Source organism: Chenopodium quinoa, unplaced genomic scaffold, assembly GCF_001683475.1.
Source record: "Chenopodium quinoa cultivar QQ74 unplaced genomic scaffold, ASM168347v1, whole genome shotgun sequence".
Lineage (NCBI taxonomy): Eukaryota > Viridiplantae > Streptophyta > Magnoliopsida > Caryophyllales > Amaranthaceae > Chenopodium > Chenopodium quinoa.
Genome location: NW_018744537.1, coordinates 2,399,953 through 2,427,815, shown reverse-complemented (window position 1 = coordinate 2,427,815; position 27,863 = coordinate 2,399,953). Strand labels below are relative to the sequence as shown.

At 36.4% G+C, this 27,863-nt stretch overlaps 4 protein-coding genes across 11 annotated transcripts; 2 read left to right on the top strand and 2 right to left on the bottom strand.

Annotated features, from left to right (window-relative positions):
* The first annotated feature begins 530 nt into the window (after positions 1-530).
* On the top strand, positions 531-4,062 carry LOC110698636 (zinc finger BED domain-containing protein DAYSLEEPER-like). 2 transcript variants are annotated; one of them, XM_021876114.1, is made up of 2 exons: positions 531-741; positions 1,669-4,062. In XM_021876114.1, the coding sequence occupies exon 2, from the start codon at positions 1,669-1,671 to the stop codon at positions 3,760-3,762; it is 2,094 nt and encodes a 697-aa protein (XP_021731806.1). In that variant the 5' UTR covers positions 531-741; the 3' UTR covers positions 3,763-4,062. The 2 variants fall into 2 exon arrangements, with proteins under 2 accessions (XP_021731806.1, XP_021731805.1); XM_021876113.1 differs by having other exon boundaries at positions 532-741; positions 1,662-4,062.
* Positions 4,063-4,948: 886 nt separating this feature from the next.
* LOC110698635 (protein FAR1-RELATED SEQUENCE 6-like) lies at positions 4,949-10,339 on the bottom strand. 3 transcript variants are annotated; one of them, XM_021876110.1, is made up of 4 exons: positions 9,620-10,339; positions 5,989-8,234; positions 5,808-5,862; positions 4,949-5,335 (listed from the first exon to the last, which is right to left on the bottom strand). In XM_021876110.1, the coding sequence occupies exon 2, from the start codon at positions 8,190-8,192 to the stop codon at positions 6,192-6,194; it is 2,001 nt and encodes a 666-aa protein (XP_021731802.1). In that variant the 5' UTR covers positions 8,193-8,234; positions 9,620-10,339; the 3' UTR covers positions 4,949-5,335; positions 5,808-5,862; positions 5,989-6,191. The 3 variants fall into 3 exon arrangements, with proteins under 3 accessions (XP_021731802.1, XP_021731803.1, XP_021731804.1); XM_021876111.1 differs by having other exon boundaries at positions 5,808-5,859; XM_021876112.1 differs by having other exon boundaries at positions 5,808-5,859; positions 6,024-8,234.
* A 434-nt stretch (positions 10,340-10,773) lies between these two features.
* Positions 10,774-16,446, bottom strand: LOC110698632 (protein FAR1-RELATED SEQUENCE 8-like). 5 transcript variants are annotated; one of them, XM_021876104.1, is made up of 4 exons: positions 16,189-16,446; positions 15,330-15,879; positions 14,819-14,960; positions 10,774-13,240 (listed from the first exon to the last, which is right to left on the bottom strand). In XM_021876104.1, exon 4 carries the CDS (start codon positions 13,216-13,218, stop codon positions 10,966-10,968), a length of 2,253 nt encoding a protein of 750 aa, XP_021731796.1. In that variant the 5' UTR covers positions 13,219-13,240; positions 14,819-14,960; positions 15,330-15,879; positions 16,189-16,446; the 3' UTR covers positions 10,774-10,965. The 5 variants fall into 5 exon arrangements, with proteins under 5 accessions (XP_021731796.1, XP_021731798.1, XP_021731797.1 ...); XM_021876106.1 differs by having other exon boundaries at positions 15,330-15,498; XM_021876105.1 differs by having other exon boundaries at positions 15,330-15,460.
* A 757-nt stretch (positions 16,447-17,203) lies between these two features.
* Positions 17,204-27,136, top strand: LOC110698634 (haloalkane dehalogenase-like). Its single transcript, XM_021876109.1, has 11 exons — positions 17,204-17,670; positions 18,171-18,246; positions 18,616-18,701; positions 19,950-20,043; positions 20,139-20,215; positions 20,432-20,559; positions 25,045-25,116; positions 25,629-25,699; positions 26,257-26,332; positions 26,447-26,590; positions 26,689-27,136. Exons 1-11 carry the CDS (start codon positions 17,410-17,412, stop codon positions 26,726-26,728), a joined length of 1,125 nt encoding a protein of 374 aa, XP_021731801.1. The 5' UTR covers positions 17,204-17,409; the 3' UTR covers positions 26,729-27,136.
* The last annotated feature ends 727 nt before the right edge of the window (positions 27,137-27,863 follow it).

The following is a 27,863-nucleotide window of genomic DNA, read 5'->3' as shown; positions in this document are numbered from 1 at the left end:
AAAATTAAGATAGGGTGTCCTTCCTCCTAACTTATACTAAGGTCGTCTTATTGTCTTATTACAATTTTTGTGGTAACTTTAACCATTTTAAGGGTAACTTTTAATTTACTTGTAATAAATTTAATGTGATCTTCTAATGAATACATGTTATAAAAATTAATATGATTAAACTAATTATCTAATACATTATAATTATTTTTTAAGAGTAAAATTTATGTTAATAAAATGGTAACTTTCATAGTGTATATAGGTAACTTTATATACTTTTAGTACCCGTTTTAAAGTAACTTAATTAATGAAAGTCCGCCTTAATAAAGAATTTATGACTTTATTATCACTTTCACATAATTACATTAAATAAAAACTCTAGACTACTTTTTTTTTTTTTTTTAGTTTTACAAGATATTTAATTATTCTTATTTATCCTTCAAAAGAAAAAATATTCTTATTTTAAAACAAAGATATTAATAGAAAGTGGGTCTCACTCTGAGTAGCAAAATGAGATCTCAAAAATATCAACGGTGAGGATATAGCCAATAAGGTGGGCTAAAATTCAAGCATATTATAAATTTCTATAAATACTCTGAATAAAAATGGACCCCCAATTTGCCTCTAGGTCCAATTTAGGGTTTATCAAAGCTCAAGCCCACTAACTTCTCCTTCCTCTCAAACCCCTTCTTCCCTCCTCTGCAACTTCTCCTTAAACCCTAATATAACTCGGAACAACCCTTCGATTTCACTGTAAGTTTCCCCTAAATTTCTTTTTTTTTTCTTTTTTTTTTTTTTTTTTTTTTTTTTTTCATGTTTGATTCTTGTACAATCTTATTATTATTTTCGTTTTTGTTATTAAGTGTATGATAATCTTTCTGGGGTTTTATAAATTTTGGATTTTTTTTAAATGGGGATTGCTTTTTCTGGGTTTTTGTGTTAGTGTTATGATAATTTTGTTGGTTTATTGTATATTTTAGTTGTTAATTTTCAACTGGGTACTGAATTTTCTATCGGCGTGGTTTTTGCCTTATTTTCATTGTTGAATTTGTTGATAAGTTAAGGTCTGAAAGTTGGAAAGTTTAGTGATAATGCTAGTTGAATTGGGTTGTGTTTTATATAGGGTTTCATTGTTTCGATGACAAAGTTAATATCTATTACGAAGTACAATTTATATTAATGCCCTCAATTTTTATATTTTAGTGTAATTCAGTTAAGTGTATGTTGTTTCATTGTATTATATGGGACGTGTTTGTTTTAAGGTTTATTTTGTTCCACTTCAACTTTGTACGGGTTGGACTTATAATCTTTATTATCGCGTCGTGTCTAGATTGTGAACGGTAAATAGTCTTGAGATGTAATGCTTTATTGATAATGAAGCATGATTGAAATTTTCCTGCAATTTTTGTTTAGTTTTTCATATTATCCTGGATTATTTGATAAATGGCTTCTTTTTATTGACACTTTGACAGCAGTGATTACTTGGTGTCTTTTTTTTTTATTTATTTTTATTATTAATATTGATTTATACGGTTCGCCACATATTTGTCTGTAGAATTTCGTACTTTTGGCCTTATATAGACTGAAAATCCTATGGCACCTCTTATTTCTGTGGGACTTTAAAGTTGATTCAATCGAGTGTTTGATGGGACAAGTTGCTTGAATGTGTGCAGACTGCAGATGAATGGTATGATTGAAAATGGATCCTTGAATGTCAATGGTAATGGCATTATGAATGGTGATGGCCTCGCTGCAACAAATGATAATGATGTAGTGACTCCTGAAGTGCAGCCAAATAAACGCAGGAGAAAGAAGTCTATAGTTTGGGAATACTTCACTACTGAAAATGTTAGCCCTGGTTGTACCAGGGCTTGTTGTAAACAGTGCAACAAGTCATTTGCTTACATTACTGGAAAAAAGCAAGCAGGCACCAGCCACCTCAAGCGACACATATCCTTAGGTATCTGTCCTGCAAACCGTTCTAAACAGGAAAAGAATCAACTTACTACCTACACACCTCGTTCCCAAAATGGCACTATCACTGCTCCTCCGAGAAAGCGCTGCAGAGCATCCCCTGGTTCAGTAACCATTGCATTAGACCAAGAACGCTGCATTAATGAGATAGCTAGAATGATCATACTTCATGATTACCCAACCAACATGGTAGAACATCCTGGTTTCGTTGACTTTGCTAAGATTCTTCAACCTCACTTTTCTATGGTAAGTTTTGACTCTGTTTACAGTGAGATTGTGGCTATTTATACGAGAGAGAAGAAGTCACTTGCTGATACTCTTGCCGAAATCCCTGGGCGTGTCAGCTTGACTATGGATCTTTGGACATCAGACCAAACTTTGGGTTATGCTATTCTGACAGGGCACTTCATTGATGCTGATTGGAGATTAAACTCTCGGGTCCTTAAATTTGTCCGTGTGCCATTTCCAGATTCACAGGTTGCTTTTAATCATGCTGTTGTTTCATGTCTGTCTGAGTGGGGTTTGGGAAGCAAGTTGTTTGCACTTGCTGTTGATCAGTCTTTTGCTAATGAAGCTGTTGTCGGTAACCTTAGGGGCCTGCTTTCTATAAAGAATTCTCACATGTTAAATGGTCAATATTTACTTGCGAATTGCTATGCCCGTGTCATGAGTCGTATGGCACTAGCAGCTATAGGGGCAACGAGAGAAGCTGTTGCCAAGGTTCGCGACAGTGTGAGGTATGTAAAAGTTTCAGAATCTCGTGAAGATATGTTCAATAAGCTCAGACAACAACTTCAAATTCCCTACACAGAGAGTTTAGTCATTGATAATCAACGGATGTGGAATTCAACTTACCATATGCTCTCAATAGCATGTGAGTTGAAGGAAGTTTTTTCTTGTCTAGATGCTTCTGATCCTAATTACGAGCTAGCTCCTTCAATGGATGATTGGAAGTGTATAGAAGTTCTTTGTGTCTATATGAAACTTTTCTTTGATGCCGCTGACATACTTACAACCAAATCCTATCCTACTGCCAGTGCATTTTTCCATGAAGTTTGTAAAATTCAGATGGAGCTGGCTCATGGGGCATTGAGTGAGGATAACTATGTCAGCAACTTTGTCAGACCTTTGTATGAAAAGTTTGACAGATATTGGAGGGATTGTTGTGTGGTCTTAGCTATGGCTGTAGCTATGGACCCTAGATATAAGTTGAAGCTTGTGGAGTTCAGCTTTGCCAAGGTTTTCGGGGAAGAAGGTGAATTGTGGTTTAGGGCTGTCGATGATGGTTTACATGAGTTGTACTTTGAATATGTTGCACAGACCTTACCCTTGCCATCAATTTTTGTAGACCAAAGGTATGAAGGATTCATTAAAGCAGAGGCCCATCAAGATGAAGATTCATTGCCTCTGCCTGACGGGCTATCAGATTTTGATGTGTATATATCAGAGATTTCAAGCAATCATCAGACAAAATCAGAACTAGATCAATATCTAGACGAGCCACTATTGCCAAGAGGGTCTCAAGAGTTTGACGTTCTTGAATGGTGGAAGTTGCACCGAATTAAATATCCAACTCTCTCCAAGATGGCTGCTGATATATTGTCAATACCCTTTGCTACAATATCTGGGGATTCTGTTTTTGATACTCTAAGCAAGAAGTTGGATAGTCACAGAAGTTCTCTAAAGCCAGTTACATTAGAGGCCCTTGTTTGTGCAAACAACTGGTTGCAGTTTGGAACACAGCAGAGTTTATCCATATTAGATGTATCCACAATGTGTATAAAGATGGAAACCAAATAAGTCATTCAATGGCGTTCTATATTTAGGGCTGTTTGCAACTTCAGAGGTGTTTTAAGAGCTTTTGGTTGCAACTAGGTGTGGGGCTTCGCCGCTGATCACTAATTTTACCCCAATTTTGAAGATAGTAGGAGTAATATAATACTTTTTAGAGCAAGTAATTCTGTGTATCTTGCATAATTCTTTCGTTTAATTAGCATTAGTACTTTTATGGATAATTTGTTTAGTTTTATGATGTAAAGCTCAATTTTTTAGAAATCCAGAGAATAAGAATTTCAGGCAATCTAGTGTCCCGTTGAACCATATTGTTATTTTTCTTTTTTTTTTTACTGCATTTTAGTTTGTGACAAATATGCCTAACAAGTTGGCCCATAAGGCACAAATAAGCAAAAGGGATTTCTACAGAAGATTAATGCAAAGAGAGGGCAGAGAATAGAGAAGAGGAAATGGGAAAAGTTGAGGGAAATTAGAAAGGGGAAAGAGAAAGGAAAATTTAGGGGGGTACATTTAAGGTCACGTGATTACGTGGCTGGTCAATGCCTTAATTTCAAGTCAATATCCGTTTTCAGGTTGCAGGTGTTAGTTATAAGTCTTATAACATTTATTTTTAAAGATGATTAATTACAACATTTCTTATAAGGTGATTTTTCACGGAACATAACTTTACTAAAAAGTAGGTAATTACAACATTTTTTTACATGGTTGCTAGTCACAAAAAATTATTCTTAAAAAGTGGTTTCTAATAAAATTTCCTTTTCTCAATTAATTTCTTGTTGTGCAATTGTATTATACTCTGTAAACACTATCTCAAAATGGATCTATGTTTGCTTTGTCTTCTATGAAATTAGATAAGGATTGGCTAAACACTTCAAAGTTTAGAGAAAAAATACCTAGAATAAAATTAAATATTTAATACTCTGTATATGACAAGTAATTTAATTTCCCTTTTCATTTTAGACCTTTTTCTTTTTACCAGCTAGTCTCACCACTCCGCCCTTTAAATTAATTAATAGTTGAGACCTTTCGGAGAAGGTTCATAATCGGGTCTGGTAGCCTCAATTTTTTCCAAAAAAAGAAAAAAATTGTTGACAGTTATGGTACCATTACAATATTTATGGTATTATTTGTAACTTTGCAAACGTCCCAATCAGCAACTTAGCAGACGAATATGTATTGAAGAACATTATGGTAAAGTATCAAATATTCTGTGCAATGTTACTGTAGAATTTACAACCTTCAGAGTAGAATTTTTCATTCATATCTAATACATTTTTTTTAAAAAAAAAAATACCCCAAGTGGATTGCAAATGCAACCTTGTAACAATCATGAGTTCTTTTACCTTCTTGCACAATTTGCAGATTCCTGTTTTCCAGAAAACGATCATCAACTATAAGTATATTGGCTAATTAGGCTATTAATGCTTGCAACCTTGCTTTAGATTTCATTCCTCAGCATTATCATTTTGTCCAATAACTTATGTCACTCTATATTCTCCTTAAACCTTAAACTCTTCAGCTTCATCGATATATCATCTCCAGTACATTCAGTACTGTTAAGGGGGGATACCATATCCATCTAGCAGAGCAGTAAACAGCAGTTAATGCAAGTTTGCCAGTTTAAAAAAAGTAGAAAAGCTATTGAAACAAACAGATTTGACCGAGATATTATTATAATTACCAGAACTGCAAGAATTTGTCTAGATTGTAAGCATAATGCAACAGTATGCTTTGATGTATCACAACATACAGGAGTTTCAGATAGGATAAACCATCATGATATGGTATTATGGTTATTGTAGTCAAATTACCATGTTCTGAACACTTGCAACTACTTTCTCAAATCTAAATACTATATAGGAGTATGAAGATAGGTCATTATAGACATACATGATACATCTGATTTCAGTCCTTAAATTTAAGATATGGAAGTAGTAAAAAAAAAAAAGCTAGTTGGAAGATCAAACCATCGAAAAAGTTCAAAAACCTTCACCTCAAAGATTAAGCATTAAAGCTTATCTTGCATTAACATGAAAAACTCAGATACTCACAGGATTGAAGATGAGGATGATGAATTGATAAGTAGAAGACCAAGATCTACTCCTGCTGTCAAAAAAATTAATAATCACATGAGAATTACCCCAAAATCATTTCAATTTATTCTGTGTTAAAGTTGAAAGGACATCAATCATTTCTAATCTTCCTAAATAGACATAAATACTAGTATATTACCATGTAAATAAGCATGATGTCAGGCAAAGTCATACCCTGACACATTTCCTGCAGATCTTTAGCTTGCTTCCTGCTGAAATGTAGAAAAGACGCATTTGCTTGGAACAAAGATCCACTGGAGGAAGAAAGAATATATTTCTGCACACAAATTTCCAAGCAGCACCAACAATTATCAACAAATTATTCTTTAGCTACAACATATGCTACTCTTGTTTCTCCTCTACATTATGGACTCTATTCAATGACTCCTCAAAGGCTTGTGAAGCACTACTGTAATGATCTAAAGAGATAACCCCTTCCTCTACAACTCGTAATGCACTTCTATATAACTGATTAAACCGTTGAATCCGATCATTGATATCTATAGTGTTGTTAGCATGATCTATGACATACAAGCGTTTATACTCCTTTTTCCATCTTGACAATATATATTTTGCTGGTATCTCCTCTACCCCATTAAAATTAAGGACACATAATGCATGTCGACAGAGGTAACCATTAAAGTTAAAGCAGCTGCAGATACATCGAACTTCTGCTGATCCTCTATTGTAATAAACTTCATAATCTCGAATCTCTCTCCTGTTGCCCTCACCAAGAAGACGTTCTTTCACCAAGAATATTATGTACGGTCCGTCAACATGGAGCTGTGTTGTGCTAAAACAGGAATACATCTCCTCCACCTCAAGCTGGAATTTTTGAAATATTTCTTTTGTATAGACCTTAGAAAGTTGCTGTTCGAAAGAGCATCTTGTTTTCAACAGAGAGCTTGAGCTTCTCGACTCAATGTCAGAAAGAGTTTCTTCCTTGTGCTTCTTATGTAACGCTAACTCATACTTGTCAAAAAATTCTTTAAGGGGTGTTTGTTTATGTACATACTTCTCAAAAAATGGATGCAGAATATCAGCAGGCCGTGCTGTTGACATACCAGCAAAGAAGGTATCTTTCAAGTAGACTGGTGCCCATCGGACACGATCTTCATACAAAGATCGCAGCCACTCATGATTAGCAATTCCATGTTGCTGAACCATAAGTCCCCAAGCAGCCTCAAATTCACCCACCTTCAATGTTTCATAGACTGCTTTAGCAAATGCTTTCCTTATTGCATCATAGTTACACAATCCTCCCAATTTTTCAGGTACTTTTCTCATTATTAGTGAAATGCCATAACGATGAAGCGATCTAGGGAACACCTCACTAATTGCACTCTGCAAAGTCTGAGATCTATCTGTAATTATGGTTTGCGGGGAGTGACCAGACATACATTTGAGCCATGTTTTTAGTAACCAGGTGTATGACTCTGTTGTCTCTCCAGCAAGCAGACCACAACCCAGTAACACAGTTTGGCCATGATGATTTACTCCAACAAACACCACCAAGGGAATTTCATATTTGTTTGCTAAGTAACAGTTATCCAAGAATATGACATCACCAAAGTAACCACATGCAGCCCTAGACCTAGCATCTATCCAGAAGACATGTTTGATACACCCTTCATCATTGAAATCCATCAGGTAAAAGAAGTTTGGATTAGTCAATTGCATACGACAGAGGTAATTATAAATGGCCTGTGCATCGCCTTTCTTGAGGTGCAGCTGATTATGATGATCAGAGAAACTCTGGGTTTCTTTCGCACTGGTCTTCAGATATCCAGTATCACTACTATCTATGACAACTGCCTTGTATAGCTTAATTGTTTGTCCCTCTGCATTAGAATTAAAGAGAGACTTCCTCTTCGAATCAGCCTCAACTGTCTTTATAGTCTTGTACATTCTTGGTCCCAATAAATGGTTGTGTTCAAGTGTGACTTCGAGAATCCTCCATCTTCTTGAGTCCACTAGTCTCATTCTGATCATTGCTGGACACCCAGTACGGGTCTCCTTCCTCAAACGGTTCACGTCTTTGATTCTTTTGAAACCTTGGCTACTGCAACAAAGTACAGCACCATATTTCTCCTTACTATTCCGTTTAAACCAGGAATTTTTCACTCTGACACGAAAGCCCACTTCCTTGGCATAACAGTTATAATAGTTGTATGCATCATCATATGACTCAAATTCCATTCCAACAGCAGGAGCAACAAATTCTTTCCTTCCATCAGCTACTATGTTTTGGAAATCTAGTTCAACCCTGTTACCCTCACTCTCCAGAGTTATACTGACATCAACATCTTGTACTAAACCAATAGTACCTGAATCTTCTTCCATCTTGTGTAAGAAAGGGAGTCAAAAGGGTAAGAGATCAAGGCCCTGGAGATCACACATGATAAGAACATTAGAAAACCAACACGAGTGAAAATTGAATATGAACAGCATAAACATATAATCTGAAGCAGTAAGCACAAAATCTGTTTGGTCATAGAGAAAGGAACTTAAAAGCCCAGTATTCCTTTTTACTTCTTGTGATATTGGAATGAGATCAAACATGTCAAAAATGTTGATACAGCTCGAGAGTTCCCTACTGGCTTGATATTTATATTTACTTGCACTTGTATGCAATGTTAGCATAAATAGTTCAAGCTGATTTGAGTAAATGTGACAGCAACAACTAAATGCCCAAATGCTTAAAAGGAAAATAAATGTCAAGCTCAAAGCTTTTCCTAATTACCTTCAAGAAGCTTGACATCCACAGTGGCATTCTTACCTAGAAAAAACTTTCTATGAAAGCAATATATCTCTATCAGAATCCCTTGTATAAAGTTTGATTTATCCTAAAGACCAAATTTATTTATGGGTTTAGCTGGAACAATAAACGCTCCCTCCTCAAAAAAAACTTCGACTTAATCAAACCCCATTAGTTCACTCTTTAGTCCGCACACCCCACACCCCCAAAAAAAAGGGAAATAAAAGAAAACCCAAAGATTTATACCTTGGTTGCTGGTCACGGGTCACCTTAGGCAATAGCTACCCAAACAAAGCTATAATAAACAATTCAAGTACAATGGGATTCAAACCCTTATGGCTAGTTGCTAACATTTGGATCGGTCAAGCTTCATTCAAAACCACACTCAATAGAATCCCAATATAGGCCAACTTGATTCTTTTACAGCTAAAATCTGAAAATCAGCTCGACCACACGAAAACTCACTTCCAATCCCACATTTAAGAACAACAAATCACACATTCGATCTCCGGGTTCCAAGAGCTGGGCATACATACTTCTATAAAGGGAGTTCAACCAACTGTGGCATTTGAAATAGCATCATATATAGATAAACAAAGAGGTCTTTACTAAAATGCTAACTACCTAAGCTAAAATCCCAGCAAAACCTTTGAACACTCTGCATAAATTGCACAAAAATGGTTGCATTTCAACAATGCGGGAATCATACAAATGCTAAAGTTATTAATAATTCATCAATAAAATTTAAAACAATAAGCACCCAATATACAGATTATCATCATTCAAAATTGTGAAATTTTAGGGCAAAATCAAAACTAACAATTGAATTCTTCAAATTCGTCAGATAATAGTATTGGCAATCAGTATGCAACTAGATGAACAATATCAGTACATCGCACTATAAAAATATTAAATAAAAACATTCAAAATTCCAGAATATAACAAATTGATTTCCATAAAATTTAAAGACAAGAAATCGAAGCATTGTAATTGAAGAATTAGATGAACTTACGAATTAACTGAGAAGCTGTGTGATCGTCAACACTAGTTGAAAGTGGGGGCCATAAATTCATTTGGGATTTTTATGAGTTCTTGTGTTATTTCTTCGGATTTAGGGTGTCCAAAGATTAAAACGGGGAATTTTTTTTTTTTTTTTTTTATATTAATTCATATATTATTACAGAGTACCTATTTTGTTTTACATTTTAATGTAATATAATTTTGTTATTCTCATATTTCATACTAAAAAGACGGACTAGAACTTATTAAAATCTAATTAGATCATCTTATTTCAAGTGAAGAGAACAAGTTTTAATTCAACAACATTTAATTGTTGATTATTAATCGACATATTTAAAACAATATAGTGTACAACAAATTTTAGAAAACATTGTCGTAGAGATGTGTTTCATATGTACTATGGACAAATTTTCCCACGATTAGTTAATGCACTAATCTTTTCTTAGGTAATTAGCTAACCATTAAGGGTTTGATAAAACTATTTGTCATGCTCCATAGTGGAGTACTTTCACTAGTTAAAAAAAAAAAAAAAAAAATACTAATTCCAACCTAGAAAAGTCACCCTTATTATAAGTTTTGTTAAAACAGTGTCTCAAATTCAAAACACTATTTTATCACACTTTTTTATTTCACCTTTAAATCTTAATTTTGTCAGCTTAAACATGAGCACATATAAAAATCTTAATTTTATTGGGTAAAAGTCATACGGAAAAACAACCCACCTAATCATATTAACAACTCATCATTCTTTTGAATTGTTCTTAAATTTTTTGGAGCTTATCCAAAAGTCTTGTTGCATTTTTTTATAAAAAATTAACTGAACTTATTCATTTTCCTTCCACTTTTCTTTAGCAGGGGAAAAGGCATCTAAGTCAGAGTAATCCAGCCTAGATTGCTGAAGCTTTAGCCTGCCTTGTTGCAATTAGGTGGTGTATCCAACATGATATTAGCTCTGTTAGAATTTTCTCAGACTCAGTCAAATTCAGTACTATCAAATTTTCAAGGGCCCTATGGCAATCATGAACACCCTCGCAGTCTTGCTCGAATTGAACACGAGGCCCAAGCCCTGGAAAGTGGAAACATGCACACTAAACAAGGTGCCAAGACAAGGACTAGCTGCTCATGGGAGGGCATTACTGTAGGAAATAATGGAAATACTGATGTCAAAAAACATACAACTGATAATTGATGTATTGCATATACAAGTATATTGTAAGCCAATACATTGATGTTTAAGCTGACAAGAAAATATGAAATGAGACAAGTGAAGAAGTAGAATGCAGTCAAACATTGCTCAATAATTTAATCAACGAAATTTTACATCATGAAAATTACACATCATACATTCTTTTCTTCTGTAAGGCGAACTTTGTTCAAGGACTCTAGAAAGGCTTGCCAAGCCACCATGTAATGATCTTGTGACACCATACCTGCTTCAACTACCTGCATTGCTCGTTTGTGCAAATGATCATACCATTGAGTTGGATTGCTAATATCAATGGCATTCGAAACAAGATCTGGCACATACAATTGCTTGCAGTCCTTCCTCCATCGTTGGAGAATATAAGAGAATGGTATTTCCTCCACACCATTGAGGTTAAGAACACTTAAGGCATGCCGGCAAAGATAACCATTAAGATAAAAGCCACCACACACACAACGAACTTCAAATGCTGCTTTATCATACATCACCTCAAAATTGCTCAACTCTTTAATGCCTCCATTCTCACATTCTTTAACCACATACGTAGTGACAGGCCCAGAAGTATGAACTTGATTGATGGTCACACAACAAGACATCATCTCGACTTCAACTTGGAATTTTTCAAATATCTGCTTAGTATAGAATTTGGATAGTTGTAGCTCATAATAGCATCTTGTTCTTAACAAGAGGTTGGATCCACCAGACTCAAGATCATCGAGTGCTTCTTTTAGTCGTTTCTTTTCAATGATAACATCATACAAATCAAAGAATTCTTTTACTGAGGTTCTTTCATGGATATGACCAGCAAAAAAAGGACTAGACTCACCTGCTTGAACAGCAAAAAGTCCTGCAAGAAATATGTCTTTCTGGTAAACGGGAACCCATTTTTCTCGATCATCATACCAGATCTGAAGCCACTCATGCTCCTTAATTCCAAATCGCTGTATCATGTTATCCCATGAAGTCTCAAATTCATCAATTTTCAGAGAATTATAGACTGTTCCATTTAAGAATGACTGAAATGCTTCAAATTCTTCCATCTGGCCCAAGTTGTGAAAAATACTTTGCATCACAAGTGGCAAGCAAAACCGATGATGGGCCCGAGGAAACACTTCAGAAATTGCACTTTGGATAGCTCTGGATCGGTCTGTGACAATAGTTTGAGGAGAGCGCCCTAACATACATGTAAGCCATGTTCTAAATAGCCATACATAGGTTTCCACAGTTTCTTCTGCAATGAAAGCACAACCAAGCAAGATGGACTGCCAATGGTGATTTATTCCAATGAAAGCAACAAGTGGTATTTCATATTTGTTTGACAAACATGTTGTGTCAACAGCCACAACATCTCCAAAGTAGATGTATGCAGCCCTTGCCTGGGAGTCTATCCAAAACACATTCCTCAATTGACCTTCGTCATTCAAATCCATGATGTAAAAGAAATTTGGACTTGTCAGTTGTTTCTGACAAAAATAATTGTGTATTGCTAGTGAATCTCCAGCTTTAAGCTTTAAGCAGCAGGACCGAATGTGGTTACCATTCTCAGTCTGCATGGTGGTTAAATTCCAGGAACTGGCTGCATCAATGGCAGATGTTCGGTACAACTTAATGGTTCGCACTTCTACATCAACAGTTGGCTCTAAGTCTCTTTTTAAACCTACTTCAATTTTCTTGTGTGACTTGGAGTTCTGCACCCTCTCAGGATCAAATAGATGGTTGTGTTCAAGTTTAACTTCATCAATTCTCCATCTATTTGATTCCACCAACCTCAACCTTATCATTGCTAGACAACCTGTCCTTGTTTCCTTCCTCCGGCAGGTTGCTTCTTTGAATGTTTTGAAACCCTCGCAATTGCAGCAGAGTACTGCACCACGCTTTTCCTTGCTGTTCCGTTTTGTCCATGACGATTTCACTCTAATAGCAAAGCCCAATTCCTTAGCATAGCAATTGTAGTAGTTATAAGCGTCATCATAGGACTCAAACTCCATGCCCACAACAGGTGGATGGTAATATTTTTCTTTAGATGAGCTATCATCTACACCCACTGTATTGTTTCCTAGGTTATTCTCCTCACCGTTACAATGAAGATTAAGCACTTGAAAGGTGTCATTTTCAGCATTATGATCCCTCACCTCAAGGAACTGCTGACCATCACTGCAGTGATCCTCACCTTCAAGCTCAATCCCTTGCTCACTCTCCTCATGTATACTGGCGTCAATAAAAAATTGTTCACCATCATTTTCATGATCATCACCCTCAATTCCAAACCCATGGTGGCCATCACTCTCATGGTCAAGTCCTTCATTTTCAAATATCTCATCACCATCATCTTCTTGGTCTTCCATTTCATCAATAAGATCCTCACTATTTGGTGAATTTTCATCCATATGGGAGGGTAAAAAAAACAACCTAATTCATCAAGGCAAAGTTAGTGAGAAATGGAACAGATGCATATATGATCTTTCTGTAGATTAAAGAAATGGGTAAATTGATTTTTTCACAACAGCAGCAAGAAAACCTAGGATCAGCCCATCAAAAGGAAGTTTGTGTCTGATAAAGAGTAAAAACAAACATGAAATGACATGAATAATTTACTGAAAACAAAAGGAAAGATGGAAAAAAAAATGAAACTCAGACTTTTAACTAAATAAAAAACCTAAAATACAACTTTGCTGGGCCCTAAACTTCAGAGGAACCAGTACAGACAATTTGTGAAATCCTCAGCCAAGTACATTTGGCCAGGTGATGAATTGGGCATGTGCCAACAAAAATATCGTGCCAACAGCAAATCATACCAATCCTACAATCCCACAATATAATACTGGATAGCTTTCATGCAGTAGCTGATCCAAAAATTTGATTAGTGGTGCAAATAAGATAAATTAAACCAATCACATAGACACATAGCACACACATAGCACAAAGTCCAATGCCAAAACTCATGAACTGCAAGCTATTTGAGGAGATGAGATTGCATGATATTCAGTATTATTAACATTAATACTTAATGAGGGTCCATACTTTGGATTTTGGAAGCAGTTTATTACATAATAAAAACTAACTTGCAAAGAGTATTTTTCAACAAATGTAACTAAACTATAATTCACTAGCCACCCATACAGTGTTGCAACTTGTTCTTCACATCACTTGTTGCAAAATATAATAAATCCAAACTAGCTGTTTACATCAGGAGGATCTATACTAATCTGAAGCTTTAGAACCAAATCGACTAGCTTATATTACTGTACTTCCTCCGTTTCAGTTTAGTTAACACGCTTCTTGATTTCAAACATCAGTATCTTCATTTACCAACAGACAAAAATTATAAGAAGTTGATATTTGGAAAATTTACATTGAGCGTCATCAACTTATGCAAGTAGTGCCAAAATCAAAACAAGCCAACTATTAGAAACAGAGGAAGTATCACTGTTTGAAATAGTGAGTACCAAATATGCAAAATGCACTTTTAAAAGGGAGTTAAGGGACATACTAGAAGTACCATACATTCTGCCAACTAATCAATTACTCCAAACCATTTTCCTGACCCCCAATAAGTCTTCATCAATATGAAATTTTTTTGTTTGTTTTGTTCATTTGCACTGTGAATTGAATGTTTGACTGCAAAGCAGATCAAAATACATTGCACACCAACTGTCAGTTAAAAAAGGACTCAAATCATTAGATTCATCCATATCCATTCACAAGAAATGGGTTACCTCTATAAAATTTATTCCTTGAAATTTGACTTGTTGGCAGTTGTTGCCATACAACAATTCAACATATGGGGGGGAAAAAATTTCCAAACACAAAAATTGTTGTATCATAACTTCACAGGCATATCAGAAAATTAGATGGAGAATGGTACATAACATAACAAAGAAAAGGCTCATATTTTTGGAATGAAAACAACACCATGAATTCCTAATACATTGACCTAATGAAATATTGCTTGACATTTTAAATCCTGGGGAAAAAAAAACTACTTACCCTGAAAAAAGAGGAAGATGAAGAATAATCTAGTTGTTGCCTGCTGGTTCAAACCCCAAGCCAGGTTGATTTCGGTGAGGAAAGGGATAACAGGAGGAGAAAATGTAGAAGTTACGTTCACTCTCTGTTTGTCAGTTTGTATCTGTTGAATACCTTCATTTAGCATGTCAAAAATTCAGGGCAAAAAAGTACTGTTCTATGGGGGTTCAGTTTATCAGCCATTGTTTACGTGAGTGCAGGACTTTTTATGTCAATTACTACAATGTGTATGTGAAAGCTTTTTAGTATGGAGTACAATATTTCCTATAGCATAACTCCTTCAATGTGGAGGATCTCCCATCGGCAAATAAAATATTTAGAGCATGCATGACCAGTTTACCACAACACTATATATACATTTTGAAAGCAATGGCTCTCTTCCTATTCATGAAAAACACAGGAGGGATATTTGCAGGTCTAATACCACATTTCCAAATCTCAAATGAATAATAATATAAAGTGAACAACTTACCGGCAAAATTTAGCACCCAACCAAAATCAAAAGCACCAGCGGCAATTCCCCTCCTCCACCCCCACCATTGCAACCACTGCAGCACTGTCAACGACAACTGCGGGCTATCATCGTCCATATTACAAATTACACTGAAAATAGCCGATGAAATCACTGGGGGTTGATATTTCTTCAATAAGCAGCCCAATTTTAGTAAATATACAAGAAATCAAAGACCGAAAACAATAAGCAGCCAGCAAGCACCAAAATTCCCCCTTTTTAATTTTTACTACAGTCATACATGCTCAACTACCATCATTTTGTGACCGTAACCCACCCGGAACCATCACCAGTTAGCAAATTGACAACGAAGGGGGTGGAGCATGAAGAGCAAACGGAAAAGGTTATCCTTTTGTGGCCTTTAGCAGCAAGTACGCTGGAATTTTGGCTCCCAACTTTGTTCTAAAACTGGGATTTCCTCAATTAGTGTTCAATTTCAATATATCATAAAACCCTCGAGAGCCCCGGCAGAATCAAACATCCAAGTTCAAAATTCAATCAATCAAAATTCCTAAAGAAAAAACCAAAATCAATCAAATTCCAAACTCAGTGAATCAAACCCTAAATACCAGTGGACTCTTAAACTTCAAACATTCTTCATATTTAATCAATTAAGTTCAAAGTGAAAGCAAGTTAGGTAGGTCATTTTTCCAAGATTTCAAAAAACACTTGAATACTGGCGAATTCTTTCCACAATGAAGTAATTAACATGAAAATTATAACGATGAGACATTGAATTGGAAAATTGAAAAGTACATGAACTTTGAGCCAACAACATGAGCATAGATATAAAATTCAAGGTACTGAAGAAGAGAGAAACCTGCGGAGGGCGAGGAAGAAGGGGAGAAGCTTTGCTGCTGCTGGTGTTGGTGTTGGTGTGGCCGCTTTCGAAGGAAAAAGACGGTGTTAGTGACGACTGAGTGGCCTGAGATTGGATGACTGAGAGAGTATGGGAAGCACAAATGAATTTGAGAAAGTTAGGAACATAAACAGTCTCTATTACAGATTAGAGACCCTGGGACCGCCCAATTCTTGCCGGTATGGTGCATGGATTACAAATTTGTTACTACGAGTCGTGACTCGTGAGTGGTGTTTACTGACTATAATTTTTTAGTAAAATTGTGAATTTAACGGATAGGTTCAACTTTAACTATCTCATATAGACATATTGGTGAAGTTTTTTAAGAAATTACACGCATAGATTTCAAGTTCTTGTACAACAACATAAAAATAGTATTGTGGTTATTTCACACATTTATCTAAATTTATATTACAGAATACAAAGTATTTGTTTAACTTTTTTCCATACTGGTTAAAGATGGCTCTGCGCCGTGCCTTGTACCGGGCCCACGTCCTTTGAGTTTAGTTAGGCCTGACTCATGGCTCGACCCACACGTTTCGTGCCATGCCGGGCTGAAGTTTTCAAAAGCCCGTGCACAACCCAAGCCCACGTGCCATTGTTCCGGGCCGTGTCGGGCTTGTGTGCCTAACCAAAATTACATTGATTTTAGTATTCCGTGTCGTGTTGGGTCCAAATGTGCCATACCTTATCGTGCTTCTCCCAAATAAAGGCGGCCCACGGCCCACAAGCACAGTAATGTGTTGTGCCGGGCCTACATCGTGCCCGTGCCGTGTCATTCTTTTTTCGTGCTGGGCAGGTCCGGCCCGACCCAGTACCATCTTTAGTACTGATTTTACTCCTGTGCATAGATATATAGTCCATACACGATGTTGGGTTAAGCCAAACTCCAAATACAACCCGATATACTTCCCCAATCTAACACATATGTCTATATTCTAGTCAAGTACTTTAATGGTAACAAATCAAAGGCCACAAAACATGAGAAATAACAACCACAATCCACACACACAAGTATCTTCATCTTACATGGCCCCAATATCCAAAATCTCAAGATTCTCATTCATACTCTACTCCACTAGTCCACTAACTAGTGGTCGTTAATTGTTGAAAAAACAGTTGATTAATCTCCCGCCATCTTTCTCTTTTTCTTTCTCTCTCCTCCAGTAAAGCTTCGCTTTAATGGCGACCACTGCTTGGTCTCTTCTCTCTCCTCCACTCAACCTTCAATTCTTTTCCACTTCGGCTTCTAGAAACATCCGCCATTGGAGCTCAGCACGAGGAACTACCACCGCTAAAATCTTCGCCAAAAGTAGCGACGATGATGATAAAACGCCGTCGTTTAATCCGTTTGGGTTCGTTACCGATAATCCCTCTAGCAAAAGCGCAATTCAACTCCCTGAGAGTCCTGCCGAGGACGGCAATGTCGGCCAAATGCTTAATGTCAGTAATTTTCTCTCTCTGATTATTTCGATTTCGATTTTTATTATTCGGGTTTTGATATATGCAGCCCTTAGGGCTGCAGATGGGTAACAATAGCGTTGATCGGTGTTATTAATGTTTAATGTATTGACTTTTAGCTTCTAATAGCTAGCGTTAGGGTTGCGTACATCATTTTCCTACATTTTGGTCACATCATTGTGTTAGTGTGATGTAAATACTTTAATATTTGAAAATTGTTATATGTCAATTAGTTTTAAGATGGTAATTTTTGTGCAGGAGTGAAATATTGGTTTTTTTAGTTTCTAATAGCTAGCGTTAGGGTTGCGTATATCATTTTCCTACGTTTCGATCACATCATTGTCTTAGTTTGATGTAAATACTTTGATATTTGAAAATTGTTAAATGTCAAATAGTGTTAAGATGGTAATTTTTGTATAGGAGTGAAATATTGGGTTTTAAAGTATTTCATATGGGTTTTCAAAATTGTGGTTTGTTTGCAGAGAATAGAGGACAAGGGAAAGGACTATGGGCGTTATATTAAATCCGGGGACTTAATTTGGTTTGTTAGAGAAACAGGTAATAGTAATCCTCACATTCTTCGTTTCGAGTTGTTGAGGTTGTGAATTGGGTTGCCCTTTTTCTTTCTAATCTTTTTCAAAGGCGTGTATAATGCATTTTGATGCTTGTAATAGATATGTTGCTCATGAATGATTGGGTAATTTGTTAAAGAGCAAATTGCATTTTTAACAATTGAATTTTCAAATTGTTTTTTGCGTGATTGTTGAGCATCAAGAAACAAGCAATAAATGGTTGATTGGTAGATTATTTTTGTTTTGGCATATAAACAATAATTGGAAAGTGTGACTTTAAGCTGTCTTTTGCCAAAGCTCAGGACTAATTGGGATGCTAGGGAGTATTGTTTGCCTGATGTATCACTTTCTGTAGGTTCGCCTGATAGTAGACGTGGAACCATCATCTTCCTTCATGGGGCTCCAACACAATCTTATAGCTATCGAGTCGTTATGTCACAGGTTTGTACCTAGCATTTGAAATTAATTGAGTCATCTATCATGTTGGCTTCCTGATATAATTTATTAAAGGGGCATAAATTTGTGTTGACAACATATGTGTGTGTCTTCACTATGCTGACACTTTCAATGATTATGCTACATTTTACTTTTGAATGTTCAACGTAATTGGCATGCTCTCTTGTGAATTTTAGAGGATACCTTGGCCCGTACGCTTCCATTGTACTTTGTATAGTTTTGGGGTTTCCCCCATTTTATTAGTATAAGCTGGTCAAGATTAAAATATGTGATACCATGATCTGAAATTAAAATATATTAATGCTTATGAAAGTATTAATATATGATATGGTATGGTTCAGTTTTTATTTATTTACAGCTTTGGTGCTCTGTGTTAGACTCGGGTATTTGCGTCAGCTTCAGGCTTGGGTAGGTGACCAGGTGTCAAACTTGGCTAATTAATGAAAATGATTTATGCTTTTGGTCCAAAATGAAGATTTGAAGTAACATCAGTGGTCTTGGTCAAATATACAATGGACCTCTCAACTCTCAGAAATTGTAATACCTTTGGATATTATAATTCCTATAGACCTATGATGACACTTCAAGATATTCTTCACTAATAGTTTAGTTGGGTCCTTTCCATTCCTAGGTTGTTTTGACTTGTCCATTACCATAACAAGTATTTGATTTTCTTTATGCAACTTATCTCAATCGTTTCCATAAAGTATTGTGGATCAATCCTCCAAGAAAATTTGTGTTCTATACATTGTATGATTGTAATAGTATATGCTCCATACAAATCATCCCCATGGATATAGTAATAGTGGGACTGATTACATTTGAAGTCTTCTGGTATGCTAGGTCAGAATGCCATTTTGTCCCAAATTCTCAATTATTTGTCACCTCATTGCTTCATTTTCATATGTAGTCAATAGAAATTTTGAACCTTCTCAAATTGTCTCAAGGATCATTCTCATGCTTTAGTTAATAGATGTATCTGGAATGTCATTTTTACCTTGACCAACAGTGTTCTATACCTTCCTTAAAATGTTCCATTTTGTTAACCTCTCTGTTTATGTTCTCAAATTTCTTGTGTTTTGATTTCCTTGAATATTTCTGTCCTCTATTGGCCAGAAAATTTCAATTGGAATCTTATAAGTGGGTGGAGCAGCTAGGAAAATACAGTGGTTCTCTCTTGAAAAGCTCTGTTCTGTACTTCTGTTTTCTGAACACTACTGTTGTTCTTGATAGATGTCTGATTCTGGATTCCACTGCTTGGCACCTGATTGGATAGGCTTTGGCTTCAGTGATAAGCCATACCCAAAATTCGGTTTTGACTATACAGGTTTGTCTTTTTTATCATGTTGCTCTCTTTTAGAATTAAAACTGAATATTCTTTTCATTAATTTAAAGTCTGATGCATAAATCCTGTTGTAACAGAAAAGGAGTTCCATGATGAGTTTGATAAATTACTTGAAGTGCTGGGAGTGAGATCTCCTTTTCTTCTGGTAGTACAGGTGTGAACGACATGCACCGTAGATAAAGTCCCTGATTCAACTGTGTATGACCCATCCTTGCACCATATAACTAACTCTTATTTCATTCATCAGGCCACCAACATTTTCTTCATTTTGTTTTTAATTTATAGCTTAATAAGTCTGATTATAGGATACTGCTTATTCAGAACCGTCACCTTAATTTTATGTACTTTCATTAATCATCTATCCTTGTAGGGCTTTTTAGTAGGTTCCTATGGATTGACCTGGGCATTGAAAAATCCCGGCAGGATATCTAAACTCGTGATACTGAACAGTCCACTAACAGCTTCATCTCCAGTCCCTGGATTGTTTCAACAACTAAGGTTTGATCTATAACTACATGTTCTTCATTTTTTTTGTAATCGATTATAAACAAGTACTGTACACATGATCACCTACCTGCTATACACTTTCTTGGCTTAAACTTCAAGCATGTAGGGTCTGATGGTTGAATTGATTTTAGATTTTAGCAGTATTGTTGTCAATTAATTAATTGTCATCATTAATGGTTCTGGAAATTAGGAAACTAACAGAAAACCTTCCCATGTCCATTATTGCCTTTTGCCATCAGTTTACATTAAAGTCTTCTTGTAATCTTAGCTTATGGGATGGCTTCTACATTCCAAAGGAACTTTTTGGGTTTGATTTCATATAGAGTATGGTTAATTGGCCAATGTGGGCCTCAAGCGATTTTGGGTATTGACTTGGAAAGCTTTAACTCAAATTTTCAGAGATATTCAACTTGTTATAACGGATGCGTGCATGGAACGATTTAGGAAATCACCCTCTAATACAAAATAAAATGAATAGCAAAATACGATAATAAAAGAGACAATGTTTATGAGGAAATTTAGATTTCCTCCCCTCAAACAAAATATTGTTTTATTAAGTTCCTACAAAATAAGACAATAACCCTGTTGATGATTTTCCTCCTCAACAAACCATCATTGTTTCACCCTCTTGATGATTTTCCTCCTGAATAAACCATCGTCTTTCATTGATAAACCATCTTAATTTTCTAGTAAGCCTAAACCCTCTTATATAGCCTAACCTAGAAACCTACATCAAATAGGATATTTTACTTGCTCCCCAAGCCTAAATAATCCTAGATTGATTATACATACCTAAAATCTATCTAGTTTCCTAATTACAATCCTCATCTAACCAGGAAAGCATAAAAGAAAGAAATAAATAAAATATATAATATATTTTTTCCCAAAACAAATCTCGTTGGTATTTGGTAAGTTTAGTTTATTTCCTAACACAACTGATATTTGAAGTGGTCTACTGTTCATGAATCTGTAGTAAGAATTGATGTTGTATATAGTCATGGCAATCAATATTAGAATTTTCCATAGTTTCTGATTTTCTTTAACCTTTAAAATAGGCTTCTTAGAAACAATTTTGGGTTAGATGTCATATATAATTAACATGTCCAGTGATGCTTAATGTCCAAACCCTTTCGATTTGGTGGTCATTGATCCGTCCAAAACCTCCGAGGGCCTGACCTTGACGTATTGGATTGATACTTACATTGCTTAGTCATATGGCAGATCCACTTTTCAGTAAACAAATCAACACTTTGGCTGGTGAACATACTTCAAGATTTCAAGGTAGTCTTCAAGCTATTAATTACACTAGCTAAGGAAATGACATTTGCCATCCTATTGTAATCAAGGTCAATGTGGTAGTTTTGTAGTTGGGGCCAGTAACTTCTGAGAAAGGGATATAAGACATTAAGGAAAACCTTTTAGGTGAAGAAGGTTGTTAAAAGACCAACTCAACCAAAAACTTAAGCTGATGGTTAAAGCCCAAGATCGGTTTATTTACTCTATCACGCCCCCTCACATGAGAGCCCATTGGGCTTGAAGTGTGGATGTAGCATGAGCCCTTCTCATACCCAACATTTAATATTCCACTTGAAAGTGAGGGTAGATGAGATTTGACCCCATGACATTTGTGTCACGTTGGCTCTGATACCATGTTAATTTGTTAAAGGATCAACTCAGCTAAAAACTTAAGCCGATGGTTGAAGCCCATGATCGGTTTATATACTCTATCAAAGGTTTTGCTTGAGCCATCAATCATCAAATATATCGTTTTGTAATATTTTGGTTATAAGCTCACCTACTCAATTGTGTTGAAATGATATTATCTGGACAAGCGCCCTCCGTTAAGTTTGAAAATCTTCTTGCCAACTAATCTGAGTTGGAAGTGTGAAGCTCTGACATCATAAGAAGTAGAGGTTGACAAAAAAAGGCCTAATATTCATTAGGGCCTGGCACTTTCTGTGGCAAATGGGTACACTTTTCATAGGGTGGAAATAAAAATTGTTGTGCAGTATTATTCGTCATCTAATTGTGTTTAGCAAGTTCCAAGTCTATCGCTACAAAAAAGAAAAATTTCTTCACGGACCTAGCTTTTTTGGACATTCTAACTTGAATATTGTAAGACAGTGTGAGGACCTTAAATAATGTATTAGTTGAGATTATTACTTGAAATTTTAACTTGCATAAGTTATGAAGTCCTAGGACAGAATCCTTGGCTAGACTCCTGTGGCTCGTTTCTTGTCCAACGTACCACACTTTATACCCCAAAACCAAGCCTCGAGCTCCTTCTCCTGTCCACCTTGTCTCTTGGAGGCATATGATGTTTATCCGTCTTCTCTTCATCACTTCTACCAATCCTGCTGATTTCCCCGTAAGAGACCTCACATTTCAAGAACCAATCCGCAAACTAGAGTCCTTCCTCACATGCCCCCACCTACCACGCTCCCTCATGCCCCCACCTACAAGTCCTTGACCATTTGACACCACACTTGGGCAATGTGGCGCGTCGCTTTCGGGCGACGACTTAGCAACCCTTGCATACTTATCACTGCACTTAGTAGGGAACACCCCAATGTCACGCCCTTGCACATTTGACACCACACACGGGCAAGGTAACGCGTCGTTTCCAGGCGACGACCTAGCAATCCTTGCATACTTATCACTACACCCGAGTCTAAGAAGTGCAGTGTGTCGAAGAAGATGAAGCCTAAGAAGGCGGTGGACCCTAATGGTATACCGATAGAGGTGTGGAGGTGTTTGGGTAAGATTGGTATTGATTGGTTAACAAACCTCTTTAACAAGATATGGAGAGCTACAAGGATCCCGCAAAATTAGAGAAAGAGCACTTTGGTACCAGTCTATAAAAGCAAAGGCGATGCTCAAGATTGTTCAAACTATCCAGGGATCAAGCTTATGAGTCACACTATGAAGTTGTGCGAAAGAGTGATTGAACATAGGTTGAGGGCATGCACAAGCATTTCGGATAACCTATTTGGTTTTATGCCAGGGAGATCTACTATGGAAGCAATCCATTTGATAAGACAAATGATGGAGTTTTATAGGGTAAAGAAGAAGGATCTTCATATGGTCTTTATTGATTTAGAGAAGGCATATGACAAGGTGTTAAGAGAGGTACTTTGGTGGGCAATGTTGAAGAAAGGTATCCCACAAAGGTACGTGGACCTGGTTAAGGATATGTATCGGGATGTGTCAACCAATGTGAGGACATGTAGAGGGTTGATAAAAGATTTTCCTATTACAATTGGATTGCATCAAGGGTCTGCATTAAGCCCTTTCCTTTTTGCAACGGTCCTAGATAAAGTAACTAGACCAATTCAAGATAAAGTCTCATGGTGTATGTTGTTTGCGGATGATATCGTTTTGGTGGATGAAACTAAAGATGGAGTTAATGCCAAGTTGGAGCAATGGAGGCAAAGGTTGGAATTTAGAGGGTTTAAGATGAGTCGGAGTAAGACTGAATATTTGGTATGTCGCTTTGGTACTCGGATGGGGTCAAGCAATGAGGTGGTGAGTTTGGATGGAAAGGACTTGACCATGAGCGAATGTTTTAAATATCTTGGGTCGATCATCCAGAAAAATGGTGGCATTGATCAAGACGTGGCCCATAGGATTAAGTCGGGGTGGCTTAAGTGGAGAGCGGCCACGGGAGTGTTGTGCGACTGAAACATTCCCTTACAGTTGAAGGGGAAATTTTACAGGACTGCCATAAGACCAGTGTTGTTCTATGGTACAGAATGTTGGGTTTCTAAGAAGGAGCACATTAAAAAGATGGAGGTTACAGAGATGCGAATGTTAAGGTGGATGTGTGGGAACACTCTAAGAGATAGAATCAGAAATGAGGTTATTTGCAAGAAGGCAGGTGTGGCAGGCATTGTAGACAAACTAAGGGAAAACTGTCTGCATTGGTTTGGGCATGTAAGACGGAGACCCGAAGGTGCACCGGTACGAAGAGTGGAAGAGTGGGACCATGGAGGGGTTAAACGAGTGAGAGGGAGACCGAAAATGACTTGGTTGGAAGGAGTTTGGAAGGATATGAAGTATATGAATGTACATGAGGATGAGGTTTGGATCGTAAGGGATGGAGGAGGAGGAACTTTGTTGATGATTACACGGGATAATCAAATTTGGTTCATGTAGCCGACCCCACTTATGGGATTAAGGCTTTGATTGATTGATTGATTGATTGATTGATTGACCTGCAAATGATGATGCAATCAGATTTCTGTTTATAGTCATTAGGACCCCTCCCTAAAAAAAGAAAAGAAAAATGTAACAAGAGATTTGTGATAACTGATAACTAGAAGACTCCAAGCAAGATTATTTAATTATTCTTAAAGTTGATGCTGTAGATCTATATAGGAGCCACCTGACTTGAGGAATATGATCAGAAATGTCTTTTGTTATTCTTCCCCCCTTAACCCAGATTTCTGAGGAACTTGTATGTGTTTTATTTTGCAGATTTCCTCTTTTAGGTGAATTCACAAGCCAGAATGCTATTATTGCCGAACGATTTATTGAAGCAGGTAGCCCGTATGTATCCAGTTCATCACTTCATAGATATCTCTGCAGTAACTGTCTTTATAATCCTTGATTAGTTGCATATACATCTTTTTTTTTTTATTCTGGTAACAAGATGATTGAATATTCAAGTTACTGATCAGGGAGTATCTTTTCTGGCAAAAATCCGGCCATATAGGGATCCTAGCTGTTTTACTATCTTTTTATCATTTTTGTTTGTGCAAGTTCTGAGTAGTAATTAATTGAATACTCCCATACAAAGAAGCAATTGATTTTGTTGGTAAAAGGAACATCCTTGTGACACTAAAGACAATTTTAGTGTTGCTGATTTGGCCGGAACTTTTATGCTTTATTTGTAGACATGTGATGCTAAAACTGAGATGTATTGTGTTCAATTTAAAGGAGCAATGGTAAATAAGGTGTTACAAATCAGGAGATTTGAGAGGCTGCAATTACAAATCTACTGTCTTTTGTGCCAAGTTCTTATCTAAAGTCCTTTCTGACTGCATTTATTGTTGCTACAGTTATGTTCTGAAGCTGGAAAAGGCTGATGTATACCGGCTACCGTATCTGTCAAGCAGTGGTCCAGGATTTGGTTCGGCTTCTAATTCATTTCTTTTTGGTCATAACTTTAATAATGCTGGAGATGGGGTTTGCCCAAAAAATTTAGTGGGGTTATTCTCCAACTGTTTTGAGTGTAGTTGACTTCATTAATCTTCTGGACCTGCAGTGGAATCTTCTTGGTGAACAAATACTTTTTGTTGCCCAGCTAACTAGAGCACTTATTTACTCTCACTCAGTAGACGTCTCATGGAAACTTGAAATTTGTATTCTTTTTGTTCTTTATCCTCCATTATCAAGCTGGCAGCTCCAACATTGATTATTCACTCTCCTAATGGTCAATATGGGGAAAAATAAGTTACAAAAGGACCTTGTTTAATTGGTACCTTTTAAAATTAAATGTGTGAGAGATACTGGCCTGTATATAATATTTCCTTACCTTTCATATGGATAATCTTAATTCGATCTGTATTTGTGGGATTACTTGCATACAAGAATCTGAGAATTACAGCTATCTGGTGTTGCATAAGGAGTGATGATGAAGTTATTCATTATGCTTGCTGAAGTTAGTCTTATGATTTTCTGCTCTAGCCTTGCTTGAAGCTGCAAGAAGAACAAACTTCAGAGAGGTAGCAACTCAGATAGCTACAGGGTTTGCATCTGGAAGGTACTGTTTCAAATTAACTAGCTTTTATGCCAACTGTAATAGCTAGTATATTGGACTCATGAAAGTGCAGTTATAAGATTGCTAGTACGCATAAACTCAAACATTGTTTTCCAGCTGGGATAAACCTATACTGTTAGCATGGGGTATATCGGACAAATATCTTCCCCAATCAATTGCAGAAGAATTTCAAAAGGGTAATCCTTCAGTCGTGAAGCTTAAATTAATAGAAGGAGCTGGTCATATGCCACAGGAAGACTGGTAAGTGTTCCCCTGTTCAAATTTGCGATATAGCTAGAAGTAGTGTTCCTAGCTTGAAGATTGCCTTTGTTTAAAGCTGATAGATGTAATGTGTACAGGCCAGAAAAAGTTGTTGATGCTTTGAGAATGTTCTTATGATGTCAACGAAGAGAAACATATAGCCGGAGAATCTTTGAATGGGCTGATCAATGGATAGTAGCTATGGCGCCACGGGCATGTGTAACAGTAAGAAAGGAACCGATGTGGCAGACAAAATACATGCTTCGATATGGACTTTTCTTTCGCAATTATTTGAACTGGGCTGTTTTCGTGTCGATTAAAAGAAATTAAACAATGTCATCACCCAGTGCTACAGGCTCCGACTGATTCCTTCGGTAGAATTAAAGGAGTCAGATGTATAAAATATAAATCATCATTATAATGTGTTACAACATCTGTTCAAGTGTGTAACCAAAAGAACTGTTATTAAGCTGTTTACCTAAATAGAGCTTAGTTCCTGTTACATTACCTACATAACGGCTATTGTGAAACATAATACGGTTTGCACATTTCAGATCACCAATATTCGTGCATATGTTTTGGCTTAGTTACCTTAAATTTCAGTCACCTCAAATTACATAAGAGTATGGACGATTTTTAAGTTATTTGAGCAACACTATGAAAATTTAGGCTTAATGGTTACTTCTTAGAATTAGGCCCAAAACATGTTTTGGTTCGGGAGGTGGCACTATTGGTGGCTGCTTTAAGTTTGGCCGTTTTTTTTGGTTTGAAAGATCATTGATGAATTGCACTTTCCTGATTTAAATTTACCAAGGGGCCAAAAAACTTTGTTAAATGGCTTTAGTAATTGTAACTTTGTAAGCTGTAGTTAATTTCTTTTATAATGGAAAAATATAGTTTAAGCAAATGGAGAGTAGCAATAATTAATGCTGGAGGTTTTAATTAAAAACGAGTAAAGTGGCAATCTTTGAAGGTATAACTCATATAAGGTGCATTAGTGTCTTCCTTAATAAATTTTAGGTGAGACAGACTTACAATAATTTATAAGAAAATATATAAAGAACGAAATAAATGTATAAACATGTATGTTGTTACTCCAAGTATAAAGGTCTATAGGCACTTTTGAGCCCTCAAACGGTGATCAATATTTGCTCGAGATCATCAAGCATTTTTGCACCCTCAAACAGTAATCAGAATTATCTTGGCAAATTGATTGATTCATGATATAATCATAGATTACTTTTGCCATTATGTTCTAGAATTGTGACTTAAA

Excerpts from the sequence above, each read along its gene's own strand:
- LOC110698636 (XM_021876114.1), top strand. The coding sequence starts at position 1,669 with ATGAATGGTATGATTGAAAATGGATCCTTGAATGTCAATGGTAATGGC.
- LOC110698635 (XM_021876110.1), bottom strand. The coding sequence starts at position 8,192 with ATGGAAGAAGATTCAGGTACTATTGGTTTAGTACAAGATGTTGATGTC.
- LOC110698632 (XM_021876104.1), bottom strand. The coding sequence starts at position 13,218 with ATGGATGAAAATTCACCAAATAGTGAGGATCTTATTGATGAAATGGAA.
- LOC110698634 (XM_021876109.1), top strand. The coding sequence starts at position 17,410 with ATGGCGACCACTGCTTGGTCTCTTCTCTCTCCTCCACTCAACCTTCAA. Across the intron at positions 18,247-18,615 it reads TTGGTTTGTTAGAGAAACAG|GTTCGCCTGATAGTAGACGT; the intron begins GTAATAGTAATC and ends CACTTTCTGTAG. Across the intron at positions 20,044-20,138 it reads ATTCGGTTTTGACTATACAG|AAAAGGAGTTCCATGATGAG; the intron begins GTTTGTCTTTTT and ends CTGTTGTAACAG.